Source organism: Zea mays, chromosome 3, assembly GCF_902167145.1.
Source record: "Zea mays cultivar B73 chromosome 3, Zm-B73-REFERENCE-NAM-5.0, whole genome shotgun sequence".
NCBI classification, from domain to species: domain Eukaryota; kingdom Viridiplantae; phylum Streptophyta; class Magnoliopsida; order Poales; family Poaceae; genus Zea; species Zea mays.
In genome coordinates, this window is record NC_050098.1 from 125438841 (window position 1) to 125452125 (window position 13285).

Below are 13285 nucleotides of genomic sequence, written 5' to 3' on the forward strand. Positions count from 1 at the left end.
AGAAAACAACATTTTCCTTTCTTCTTTGTGCACGAAGCTCTTTTTTCCCTTTCTTTTTTCTCTTTTTGCCGAAGCAACCATTTATGTGATGAAGATGATTATCCTACATATGCCTAGATGAATGTTTATGAATGCAAATGCTATGATGTAATGTGATGTGCAAATGAATGGCCAAACACGTATCCGAAGCCATATTCATAGCCATTATTTTCTTAAAAACAATCACACCTCAGCTCTGCATTCCCTTAGGAACGACTTTGGAGCTTCTTCGCCTTTACTTTTGGCGGAATCAGCGTTGACTTTTCGCTGTAAGCTCTGCATTCCCTTAGGAACGACTTTGGAGCTTCTTCGCCTTTACTTTTGGCGGAATCAGCGTTGACTTTTCGCTGTGAGCTCTGCATTCCCTTAGGAACGACTTTGGAGCTTCTTCGCCTTTACTTTTTGGCACTCGATGGTGCGCTGTCAGCTTTTACATTTACATTCTTTGGGGGATTTTGCTCTTATAGAACTAAAAAAGGAAATTACATATGCTGGCCCCATTAAAAACCTTTCTCCCCCTTTGGAAAGGAAAAGGGTGCCATGAAAGAAAAAATAAAAAATATGAAAAATTACATCGAATTATACATAATATCGCCGAAGCTCATCCGCATTCCAAGACCTAGGAATGTCATTGCCGTCCATATCTTTCAATCTGTATGAACCGGGTCTTGACGAAGATGCTACTAAGAAAGGCCCGTCCCATTTCAACTGCAATTTGCCCACTGTTTCTGGGTTGGCCACCCTCCGAAGCACCAAGTGCCCTGGCTCAATATTTTTTAGCCGAACCTTTCTATCCCGCCATTTGACTGTTTCAGCTTGATATTTATTGATATTCTCCACGGCTTGCAGTCTAATCCCTTCTAAAGCATCTTTTTCTATAGAATAAGCAGCTTCGGAATCTGATTCTGCCGAAGCTACTATCCTTATTGATCCGGTTTTAGCTTCCTCTGGAGTTATTGCTTCGTCACCGAATAACAACTTGAATGGAGTGAAGCCTGTAGACCTTGATGTTGTCGTGTTGTGGCTCCACACCACTTTGGTTAACTGATCTGGCCATTTTCCTCTGGGTTGATTGAAGATTAGCTTCATTATTCCTGTCATTATAATGTCGTTGGCTCTTTCAACGAGTCCATTTGACTCCGGGTGCCTGACTGATGCAAAATGGATCTTCGTACCAATTTGGTTACAGAAGTCCCTGAAAGCTTCGGAGTCAAACTGTGTCCCATTGTCCACAGTGATGGCCTTTGGCACCCCGAAACGACAAACAATATTCTGCCAGAAAAACTTTTGGACGGTGGCCGAAGTTATTGTGGCTAAAGGCTTCGCCTCAATCCATTTAGAAAAATATTCCACAGCTACTACAACATATCTCAGGTTCCCTTGGGCCGGTGGTAACGGACCTAACAAGTCAATGCCCCACCTCTGCAATGGCCAAGTGGGTTGTATGAGCTGTGTTAAGGACGAAGGTTGTTTTTGATCTCTTGCACATTTCTGACAACCTTCGCACTTTTGAACCAATTCTGCTGCATCCGAAGCTGCCTTCGGCCAATAAAACCCTTGGCGGAAAATTTTTCCAAGTAACGGCCTAGATCCGATGTGAGATCCACACAGGCCTGCATGTATTTCTTTCATTAACTCTATACCTTCGGTTCTGGATAAACATTTGAGCAGCGGAGCACAAACTCCATGTTTGTACAACTCCCCTTCTATCATGACATATGGACGAGCTCTTGCCTCTATCCTCTTGTTATAAGCTTCGTCATCTGAAAGGAATTTACCCTGAAGGTAAGAGATGATCTCGGTTCTCCAATCTTCGCTAAAAACAGGAGATATATTAAGAACTGCTCTCTCAAGAAGTTCCACCGAAGGTGCTTTTATTGTTTCGAAGAACACATCCGAAGGTAAAGGCAGCCCCTGTGCTGCTGACTTAGCTAGCAGATCAGCATGCTCATTTTGTCCTCGAGGGATATTTTTGACAGAAAACCCTTCGAAGGAAGCTTCAACTCTTCGAACCATAACCAAATATTTTTCAAGCTTCGGATCCTTAGCCTTGCAACTCTTGTCAATATGACCCGAAACAACCTGGGAATCAGTTTTAAGTATGGCCCTTCTGATTCCCATTGCTTTTAACTTCCGAAGACCTAGAATCAATGCTTCGTACTCAGCAATGTTATTTGTGCAATTAAAATCAAGCTTTGCCGCATAACAAGTTTTGACTTTGGAAGGTGAAACCAACACAGCAGCCGCTCCTGCTCCGAAGGTTCCCCAAGATCCATCACAAAACACTGTCCAGGCTTCGTTGTCTTTATTCGTTTCCTCCTCCTGAGCCCCTGGCGTCCAATCAGCAATAAAGTCTGCCAGCGCCTGTGACTGAATCGAAGATCTATGAACATATTCAATACAAAATTCATTGAGCTCTGCAGCCCATTTTCCAATCCTTCCAGTAGCTTCTCGGTTCCTCATAATATCCTTCAGAGGTTGTGATGAAGGAACAATTATGTTGTAAGCTTGGAAATAGTGCCGAAGCTTCCTGGAGGCCATCAAGACAGCATACAATACCTTCTCCAACTCTGTATAATTTTTCTTTGACAAACTAAGAACCTCGGATACAAAATATATTGGGGCCTGCCTCTTGACTTGACCATCAAGCTTCTCCTGGACAAGCGCTGCACTTACCGCTGAGTGCGAAGCTGCCACATATAATAACAAAGGAGCCCCTGGCATTGGTGGAGTCAATGTTGTTAGATCTATTAAATACTGTTTTAGCTCTTCAAAAGCCTTCTGCTGGATTGGTCCCCATTGAAAGACTTCGGCTGACTTCAGCACTTCGAAGAATGGTAAGTTTCTCTCTGCTGATCTGGATATGAATCTATTGAGAGATGCCAATCTTCCTATCAATCTTTGAGCCCCCTTCTTTGTAGTTGGTGGCTCCATCCGAAGTATAGCTTCAATTTTACTTGGATTAGCTTCAATTCCCTTTGTTGAAACCAAGCATCCAAGAAATTTCCCCTTCTTCACCCCGAAGACGCATTTTTCTGGATTTAATTTTAAGCCAGCTTGCCTGAAACTGGCGAAGGTCTCCTGCAGATCAGCAATATGATTCTCCTGCTTCGTGCTTTTGACAATGATGTCATCAACATAAGTTAGCACATTTCTGCCTATTTGAGATTGGAGAACCTTCGCAGTCATTCGGCTGAAACTTCCTCCAGCGTTTTTGAGCCCCTCAGGCATCCGAAGATAGCAATATGTGCCACTTGGAGTTATAAAGCTAGTCTTCGGCTCATCTTCCTTCTTCATCCAAATTTGATGATAGCCTGAATAACAGTCTAACAGACTCATGAGCTCTGAAGAAGCTGCTGCATCAACTAAAGAGTCTATCCTTGGTAGTGGGAATTCATCCTTCGGACAAGCCTTGTTAAGATCTGTAAAATCGATGCACATTCGCCACCTGCCATTGGCCTTTTTTACCATAACAGTGTTAGCTAGCCATTCTGGGTACTTCACTTCTCTGATAACTCCTGCACTGAGGAGTCTTTTGACTTCGTTGCGAGCACCTTCGGCCTTATCATCTGACATTTTCCGAAGCCTTTGCTTTCTGGGTCTGAAGGATGGATCGACATTGAGCGAGTGCTCAATAACATCCCTATTAACTCCGCATAGATCATTGGCTGACCATGCAAAAACATCTTTGTTATTGAACAAAAACCTTATCAAGGTTTTCTCCTGCTCTTCGGATAATTGAGAGCCTAACAGCACCTTCTGCTCTGCTATGTCCTCACATAAGAGCATAGGCTTCGGCTGATCTGCTGAAGCTGCTTTCTCCCTTCTGAATTTGTACTGTTCACAAGCTTCAGCTCCATCTATGTTATGGATTGCTTTTGAGTCAGTCCAATTGCCTTCGGCCCTTCTTGCAGCTTCCTGACTTCCATGGATAGCAATGGGTCCCTGATCCGAAGGTATCTTCATGCAAAGATAGGCAGGATGAAGGATTGCTTCGAAGGCATTGAGAGTACCACGACCAATAATTGCATTGTAAGGGTATTCCATGTCAACAATGTCAAACACAACTTGCTCAGTTCTAGTGTTGTTGATGAACCCGAAGGTCACTGACATGGTGATCTTGCCCAGTGCTACTATCTGTCTTCCTCCGAAGCCACAGAGAGGATGTGTAGCATCATGAATCTTATCTTCTGGCTCTTGCATTTGTCTGAAGGCCTTAGCAAATATGATGTCAGCTGCACTGCCTGTGTCAACCAAGACATTGTGGACCAGAAATCCTTTGATAACACAAGAGATAACCATGGCATCGTTGTGTGGGTAATCTTTGAGCTGAAGGTCCTCTTGGGAGAAGGTAATAGGAATGTGAGACCATCTTGTCTTGATGAAGGGTCCTTGCACCCCAACATGTTGTACCCTTCTCTGTGCTTCCTTCTTCTGTTTCTTGTTAGCTGGCTCTGAGGAGGAGCCACCTGTGATCGGGAGCACCAGCTTCGGGTCCGAAGCAGCTCCAGCTTGGTCGTTGAACGAAGCCATCAGCTCAAAAAGTGGAAGTGAGTTCACCGGAGGTGGGCGCCAATGTTGGGGACTTGTTCTCAAATGCTTAAGATTAAGAACAAGGCAACATAAAATGTTAAATGTTAATGTCCTTCGTCTATGAAACATTATTCTCTTGAGAATAATGGATCTTGGACGAAGGTTGATAAAAGCATAATTACGAAGCTCAAATCTTCGTAATAAAATTTCAGTAAAAATTATAAAATGACATAAAACGAAAGGTATAAAAGGAATAAATACATCATAGATGAATTACATTGTATTTACTTAATGTATTGAACTATTGAATACAATAATACCTTTGCCTTGGCAAAGAGTTGGATTCCGAGAGATGCGATTGTAATTAATCGAATGCCTGAACAGTAACGGAATATTGTTCACTATTTATAGGCACAGGACGCAGCCTGTGAGGAATTACAAGTATGCCCCTTATAAAAACTTACAACATTGACTCAGACCTTTATGGACTAAAAGGTCATTCTATCTTTAAGTCGGTTTGTAATGCCGAAGCTTTACGAAGAGGAACCTTCGGCTATCTTATACAAACAGCTTCATCCGAGGACCACTTCTTTCTATAAGACCTTCGGCGACGAAGCATAGACCCAACAGCCACAGCGACGACTGCTACTGTCTTGAGGAGTTGACATTGGGCTTCTAACTAAGTGCTGACTACTGAGTACCTGAGGGTCTGAGGGGCAGCGTTGATCTGCTGGTCAGCGTTGATCTGCTGGTCGTTGAGGAAGATGGACCTGTGCAGCTGCCCAATTACACCAGCAGCGCCACCGCTTGGTGCTTGGTCGTGCCGGCGTGTTGCGGAACCCCAGGGGCTAGGGCACGAAAGGATCTGTACGCCGCTATCCGTGGTGAAGCCGTCACCTTGCGTGAGCGGCGCGCGACGCGAGGAATGAGAAGGGGAGTGGGAGCCGACGGCGGTGTCCGGATGTTGGGGTGGGCGGGCGGCCGACGGCGCAGTAGCACACTCGGGCAGGAGCGAGGCAGCGGGCGAGCGGCTCTGCAGCTAGCCGCTGGCGCTGGCGGCTGCCTGTCTGGCTGTTGTAGGGAGTCAGGGTTAGCCGGTTAGGGTTAGGAGAATAGGAATAGGACAACCCAATAGCGAGTCCACTGCCTTTGGGCTTTTTTGCTTTGCTTCATGGGCCAAAAACACAACATGTGAAATTGTGAATTAATATTTCGGGTATCCAGTAGATACCCATGGGTGACAATTTATAAATCATTATGTTAGTAATAGAAGGCAGGTCTCCACACCATAAGATAGTAGTAGAAGGTAGGTCTCCATGCCATAGTACAATTCATAAAATCATACCCAACTCAATTGCATTGCCCCCGCAAAAACCACTCCAAAAACCTATATAAAACTCTTTGTTTCTTCACCCGCCCAGCTCCTAATAAACTGAAATGGAGCATCATGTATGTATATTACCAAAAACAAGATGGAAAATAGCACAAACACATGTTGCTCCAATAACACCCGAAAACAAACCAATGCATGCACGGACTTGACTAACAAACAACGTGCGGTAGTAGACCGGATAATGTCCTAAAATAAATCCTCCAAAACAATTCGACCAAGAATGAAATGCAAAGACAATGCAAGTGGATAAAGGAAAAAGAATGCTAGGAAATTAACAACCTACAACCAACATGGACTTGGTCACCCTGATCGATACAAAAATAATCCTCGACAATGTGTTTGAGCTCGCTCTTGCTTACTGGACAGATCCTTCAGGAGTTGGGTCAAAATACCATTACAGAAGGGTAAAATTTTGTCTTCTAGTGCTCTAGAGAGGTCACCAACAATGCCCACGGTAATGGCACACACCTGATACTCCACAAAGTTCTGAAGACCCATCTCCAAATACTGATAAATTGTGACATGTACTTTGCAAAGTATGGACGAGCTGCATATGTCAATGCACCAATAGCAAGCATAACCTCCTAATGCATTGTGGCATTTTGACATTCAAAAGCTCTCAAAACATATTATAGATGCATCGTCTGATCAGCATATTGTAAGAAAGAGTACTTAGTTGACTCCATCCCTTCCAACTTTTGGATAATGGCCTGGAAGCAACCACAAAGGAGACCACACGGGTAAGCATACATTACCATACATCATACACGGGTAAGCATCGCAAGATTTATAAGGATGCCAATAAATGATGAAATAGGATATCTATCTTATATTGCATAGTGGTTCATCATTAATTTCTCTATACAAACTTCAACTTGTCAACTAAGTCAACAGGTTGCATGCCAAATGCTAGAAACAATGACTTAACTCTCAGAAAGTTGTGGTACGAGTACCAAAATTTTGCTGCAGTATAGGTTGAATCATGTGCATTCTAAGAGCTCAAAAATATATTAGAAATAATTTATTTGCATTGAAGTAATAATCTAAAACAACGATACTATCAACTATCATTGACAACTAAGCTACTTAATTGTGTTTGTCAAATTGGAAGGCCTAGTCGCAATGCAGTAAAAAATTAACTCCAAGGTATCTGCAGTGCGAGCGAGCTTGAGACCTGCAGACCTCAAACTGGTAAACAACTATGTAGTAATCATGTAAGGACTAAAAATAGGAATGCAAGTATGTGCTCTTTCAAACCGAACACATGTTATTCAGGTATATGAGATCAGTGACAAAAAGGAACCTACCTCTTTGGATCCTATTGTGCCTTCAAATAAAAAAGATAAAAGATCATAAAAAGTCCCAATATTGTGCTTTCGTACAAAGTGCCGATGGGGATCACGGTCGGGGGCGGCGGGACGGGGGCACGGCCTCGCCCCTGCGGTCTGCGGACACCTCATGTTACCCATTGGTAGGAGTAGAGAACCTACAAGGTGAGCATATCCACATATAGGATCAGTCAACCAAACCGTAATTCCTTAAAAACGTACCCATATGTGACAAATTGAATGCAAAAGATGAAAAAAATTACCTGGAAGTCGGAGAGAAGGCTATTATCCAAAAATCGCCACAATGTTAGGCTACTTGAGAGCTAGCTGAAACAAAAAACAGGAAAACACAAAATCATGAATCCTGATTTATTTGAAACAACAAACTTGCATGGACAAAGCAGTGGATTGACAACGCAAAACACACATGAGGACCAACGCATAGTGGCAAGCCTACCTTAAAACACTGCACACTGAAAGAGCAGTACAGGATTAGGACGCCTGCCCCAGCGTTGGTGCCATAGCTGAGCAGTGCTACAACAGTGCAAAGAGAGCAGTTATAAGCAAGTCTGAGAGCGTATTAGCAAAAAATTGGAAAACAAATAAGAATGGAGGAGGAACGATACAATTCCGTCACCACCCACCCACACAATTCCTGCAAAAAATCATGGTGTCATTAAGATAATACCAATTAAAATGGTTGTCCCTAAATTGGAATAGGATAATTCACATAACTAATGATTAAAAGGGGCAGCGATGTATCCTTCCAGAAACACAACACATTTGAATGCCTTAAAACCTGAAATGGTCTGGTGCATCCACCGGAGCGTGAGTCCCTCGCCGTCGCCCTACACCTTGCATGCTGTAGTTGCCCGGCGCAAACATCCTCGCGATCATGCACCCCTGCAACGCCTCCCGGTCGCCGATGCCGGTGTTTTGGAACCTGCCTTCCTGCATGCGCCACCGCCACCCGGCGAAGGTCTCGTGCCTCTCGAAGCGGTCTGCGGCCTCGAATGCCACCGCATTGCGGATCTCCCGCGCGAACATCTCCTCCGCCTTGGCCCTCGCAGGGCTGGCATCCGCCAGCCCGGCCGCCTCCACGACGTCGAATGCCGCAACATAGTACCGTAGCGCACGTGAACCGCGCCTCCAATCGTCCGGAGTTGAGAGCGTCCTCATGCTCGCCCAGGAGGAGGATGGTGGCACCCGTGCTGCGCATGAGCTCGAGGAAGTCGGCCACCGCGGCGCCGATCTCATCGCGGTGCAGATGGTGCGCCGCGAGGACGTAGTTCACTGCAACCACTCGATGCGCTTCATGTGGAGCATCCACAGGCGGACGTCCTCGAGGCGGTCCACCACGACATGGAACTCGAACGCGAGCCCGAGCGCGATGGCCATGCGCCCCAGCCGCACACCGGTCTCCTGCAACTCCTGTCTTGACTCGCCGACGCCGGTGATCCGCACGTGCGCCTAAGGAGCCGCACACATGGTGAGGATTTGGAGGAGGCTCGGCCACTGCAGCCCCTGCTTGATGTCGAAGTCGATGACGTGGACGCAGTCGTGGCCGTCGAACGCGCAGAGCACCCGCTCGTTGAGGGTGAAGTGCAGGAAGCGCGGGATCGGGGTGACAACGTTGAGCACCCGCAGCGCCATCGCGTCATCAGCGATGGCAACGGCGCCGTTGGTGATCTCACGCGGCAGGCTAATGTTGAACACCTGGGGTCACATGCACACCACGCGCAGTGTGGGCGCCTCCGCGAAGTAGGCGGCCACGCGGTGCATCGGTGTGGGCCCCGCGGGTAGACCATCTCGCCCAGCCGCGCAAGGTAGTAGTTGGTGGCGTCGTGGTTGTAGGCGGCGACGGAGTTGGTGCAGGCGGTGAGCGCAATGACGGGCTCCATGGCCTCCACCCGCGCCGGGGCGCCGTTCTGCGCGTGGAGCTGCTCCGGCCATAGGACAACCGACGAGCCGCCGTCCGTGCCACCCGACGAGGCCATCGAGTTGGATGGCGACTTGCTGAACTCCTTTTTCTTGGCCACGGCCAGCGATAGGCCCGCGGCGGCGGCAGACATGCCGTGGGGGAAGACTGCGGCGCTTGGCACCAGGAAGGCCTTCTCTTCCTCGGCTTTGTCTCCGTCGTCGGACCCGACCGCTTGAGCTGTCCCTGCAATGGATTGATGGAACCATACCTTATCCCCATCCTGCCCATCCTTGTCCACTTGGCACGAATGACAGGGCCGCCGTACTCCTCGCCCGCGTCCTCCTCATGGGCCCGCTTAACGGCCCTGCTCCTCTCCCACACAGCGCCATTGCCACCGAGCTCCGGCTTGGTTCCCCAGGAAATGGCCCGCGTGATCTAGATCTGATGCGCCAGGAGAGAGCAGGGAAGTGGACGTGATTCGCGGATGGAGAGGATTGCGCCAGGAGAGAGCAGGGAAGCGGACGTGATTCGCGGATGGAGAGGATTGCGCCAGGAGAGAGCAGGAAGCAGACGCGATTCGTGGATGGAGAGGATTGAGCTAGGAGGAAGCGGACGCGATTCGCGGATGGAGAGAGCAGGGAATGGGTGGAGGAAGCGACCAATTTCTCGCGGCTGGGATTGTGGAGACTCCATGGACGCAATTCGCGGATGGAGAGAGCAGGAGGAAGCGGACGCGATTCGCGGTAATGGATTGCGGGGAGCGATCTGGGCGGACGCAACTAGGATTGCGGGGAGAGAGGAGTGCGGAGCGAGGAGAGCCGACGGTGGCAGGCTTCACCAAATGGTGTGGACGCCCACTCTAAGAACATATAGAGTAGTAGAGATTACAGATACAAGCCACAGAGTGGTCAATCAAACTACTCAACTCTGCTCTGCTTCAAATTCATCCTTCCTTAGTTCTGCCCCTTTTTGCAACAAGTACCAAAAAACAAAGAGATGCGCAAGACTCAATAGCCACCAGGGTCACTACCACCATAGGGACCCAGAGGAGGAGGATAGGGAGGATAGGGAGGATACACGACAAAGAATGAGTGAACCATCTCTTCTTCATATGAAGAGCCCTGTGGAGGGTTGTCAGATGAAGGAAAAGTGGGCAAAGATTAAGGACCCTGAAAATAAGGTGGAGGAGGAAGGTGACCATAGCCTGAAGGCCTAGGGTCACCAGGGATAGGTCCTGGAGTAGCGTCAGGAGCAGACTGCAAAAATGAGTAATCAAACTCCTCAGCTTCATCCTTAGGAGTTATGAAGGGCACACCATACTCCTGTTGGTTCCATTCATTGAGAGTCTCGGGGTAGGCAGGAGTTGGAGGAGGAGTAGGGCGCTGAGGCATGGGGTGGCCCATGGAAGCTATGAAGCTTCGCATGTCATCATGAAGCGCCTAGGTTTGGTGTTTGTGCACAGCCTCCTCAACAGCACGACTGCGGCACATGGCGAAGACCCCAGCGATCCCCTTAGCTAGGCGCACAAATAGGCCCTCACCATGACCTCTACCTTGACCCTGACCTCTGCCTCGACCTCCACAGTCCATCGGACACGAGGCAGCAGCAACATGAGAGGAGGTCTCGTCGAGTGAAGGCTGAGGTGGCGGCTCATCTGAAGATGCAAGGCCTCCTGACCCAGCTAGAGCCCGCTTGGACCGTGCTTCTGGGTTACTGGAATAAACCTAGTATAGCACGTAGTGAGAATGTTTCACAGGCTTCTAAAATTTTATCTGAGTGACAACTTTGATCATCTTCATGATAAAGGGCACATGGAGACACCCCTTCAATGGAGACCAAGATGCTCGAAGTATATCCTCCCAGATCATATCAAACACATTGACACGAGCAGTGTTGTTGGGAGTCAGAAGTAAAAGGAGAACATGACTCTGCCCAAGGACGTTCATTTGGTTCCCGCCCTTAGGAAGAATGGTCATCCCAGAAATAGAATTTAGGTACCGATACTACCTGTGCATGTTGGAAGTGATCTATAACTCCCTTTCATTTGAAATATGCACAATTTTCTGCTCTTCCCTCCGAGGCAGACGAATGTCATGAACTCTGAGGTTGCTGTCCTTGATATCTTCATCTGAGAAACCCAAAATATGAGCAAAGCGGTGGTAGCTGACCTTGTGCCAAATCCCCTGGAGAAAGAAGTACATAACTAGGTAATCATACACATCAACTTCCTCATCAACCTTTTTAATCCAGAGAGTGGCATAGAATTGGGCAATGACTCCAGGGATATTGCATGGTCATCATGTTCTTCACTCCTTTCTATTCATACATCCTCAGAGCCCGAGATATGTCTTCATCATTCATCCTCTCACATCTTGCCTAGTCAATCACCCTGTGACGAATAGCTGGGTGCTTCTTGGTAAGGATGACAATGTTATAGAAATCTGCCTGAAATAAGTTCTAGGATCTTGGATCAGGAACCCCAGGATGTCTGGGAGGACAGTAGGATTGGTGAATCTGATCTCCTGAAGAGCATCCACTCCCTTCACGGTGAAGTCAGGCTGGGCATCATGAGGGCCCTAAGTCACAGTGGCTTGGTGCATGCTGAGACCCCCAACAAATGGAGCATTAGAATGAGGAGGATCAATGTCTACATCCTGAGCACCGTCTTCCTCCTAACAGGGAAAACTCCCTCTAGAAGAATCTCCCCAGAAAGAACGAGAGGAGGCCACCTTTTGCCTCCCTCTCTTAGGGGACTAAGAGGGCCTAGAAGGTCCCTCCCCCTCAATCCTGTCAGAACCTCTCTGGCAAAACCTCCCAAGTTATTGGGCCCACATGCACCTGTCCTCATCTCAAAGACCTCAGACGACTATGCATGTGCACCGGATAACTTAACACGATCCGTCCGAGTGTCCCAAGGACCACAGATAAACCACTTATAACCAGGATCACAAGACTAAGTAAACACAATTGACACACCAACATTTGCAGCGGATATTCTTTATTACAAAAAGTTACAAGTTACATTCAGATTACATTATACAAGATCAGAGTGATTATAAAGTAAATCCAAAGTTTTTCACTTTGAATGATGTATAATTTTCATAAGTTTGAAATACATGCTAGCTTAAGTGATCATCCTAAATAAGAAGTATAGAAGAGCTACTTAGACCTATAAGAAGGTCGTGCCCACCGACGCTTAGCACCATCCACAGCAGCACAAATCTAGTACCTGCAACAACATGGGTTTGAAAACCCTGACTACGAAGTGTACTTTCCCAAGTCTAAGGAAAAAGACTCAAGGATATGCTGGCTTTTGGGAATCAAGGTAAAGCTTATCAAGATTCAAAGACTTTATTTGTAGAAAATCTTACTATGAGTGGATCCTTAAGAATTCATTTTACTCATCAGGTTAAGTAATTACCTGCATCTAGATTCCTTTCTATTCTTAGATCGAGCACTTGGCCTATACTAGCCATCTTTTATCATCCCTTCAATTCACTTGTCGCTACGTGTAGGGCAATGACCAAGTCTTCATGTCTGAGAAGTAACGGTGATCCGAATCGATTAATACCCAGCTGGGGATCTCCAACCACACGACATATGTAGCACTTAACCCTTGCATATGCCAACTCGCACCCGGGTTTCTCAAGACTAGAATGGGTTCACGCCAACCGAGAGTACAGATACTCCACCGTCCATCCTCTTTGCCACGGAGGGTACACGCTACTCTCGCCATCTCTCCACTCCCATTGCGTGGTAGCCTTTCTAGTATTGGTCCGACTGAGCAAAGCATACCCATGATGAGGCATGTGGCCAGTTAAAAGGTCCTCGATCATCAAGCCTACATTGGCTTGGTCCTTAATTGACTCATACGGAGACACTACACCGAGACTCCTTTCTCGTGCAAGTCACCCGCCCGGTCTCGTCTTTATGACTTAAAACCCCAAAGTTTGGTATCTAGCAGAGGTACTCTTTTTAGATGTTGAACCCATCACGACCGTGATGGATCCACCATCATCAGTCTTTTCTTTGTAAAAATTCACATCCAATGTGAAGCATCATTTCTTTTCA

At 47.1% G+C, this 13285-nt stretch overlaps 1 protein-coding gene across 1 annotated transcript; it reads right to left on the minus strand.

The window, feature by feature from the left end:
* Positions 1-7760: 7760 nt before the first annotated feature.
* LOC103652157 (protein DWARF AND LOW-TILLERING) lies at positions 7761-12641 on the minus strand. The gene is given in 7 exon segments (XM_020550886.1): positions 7761-8431; positions 8433-8595; positions 8598-9095; positions 9098-9496; positions 9499-9649; positions 11314-11397; positions 12636-12641. Coding segments are annotated over 7 exon segments (1647 nt in total). The 3' UTR covers positions 7761-8085.
* Between the last annotated feature and the right edge of the window lie 644 nt (positions 12642-13285).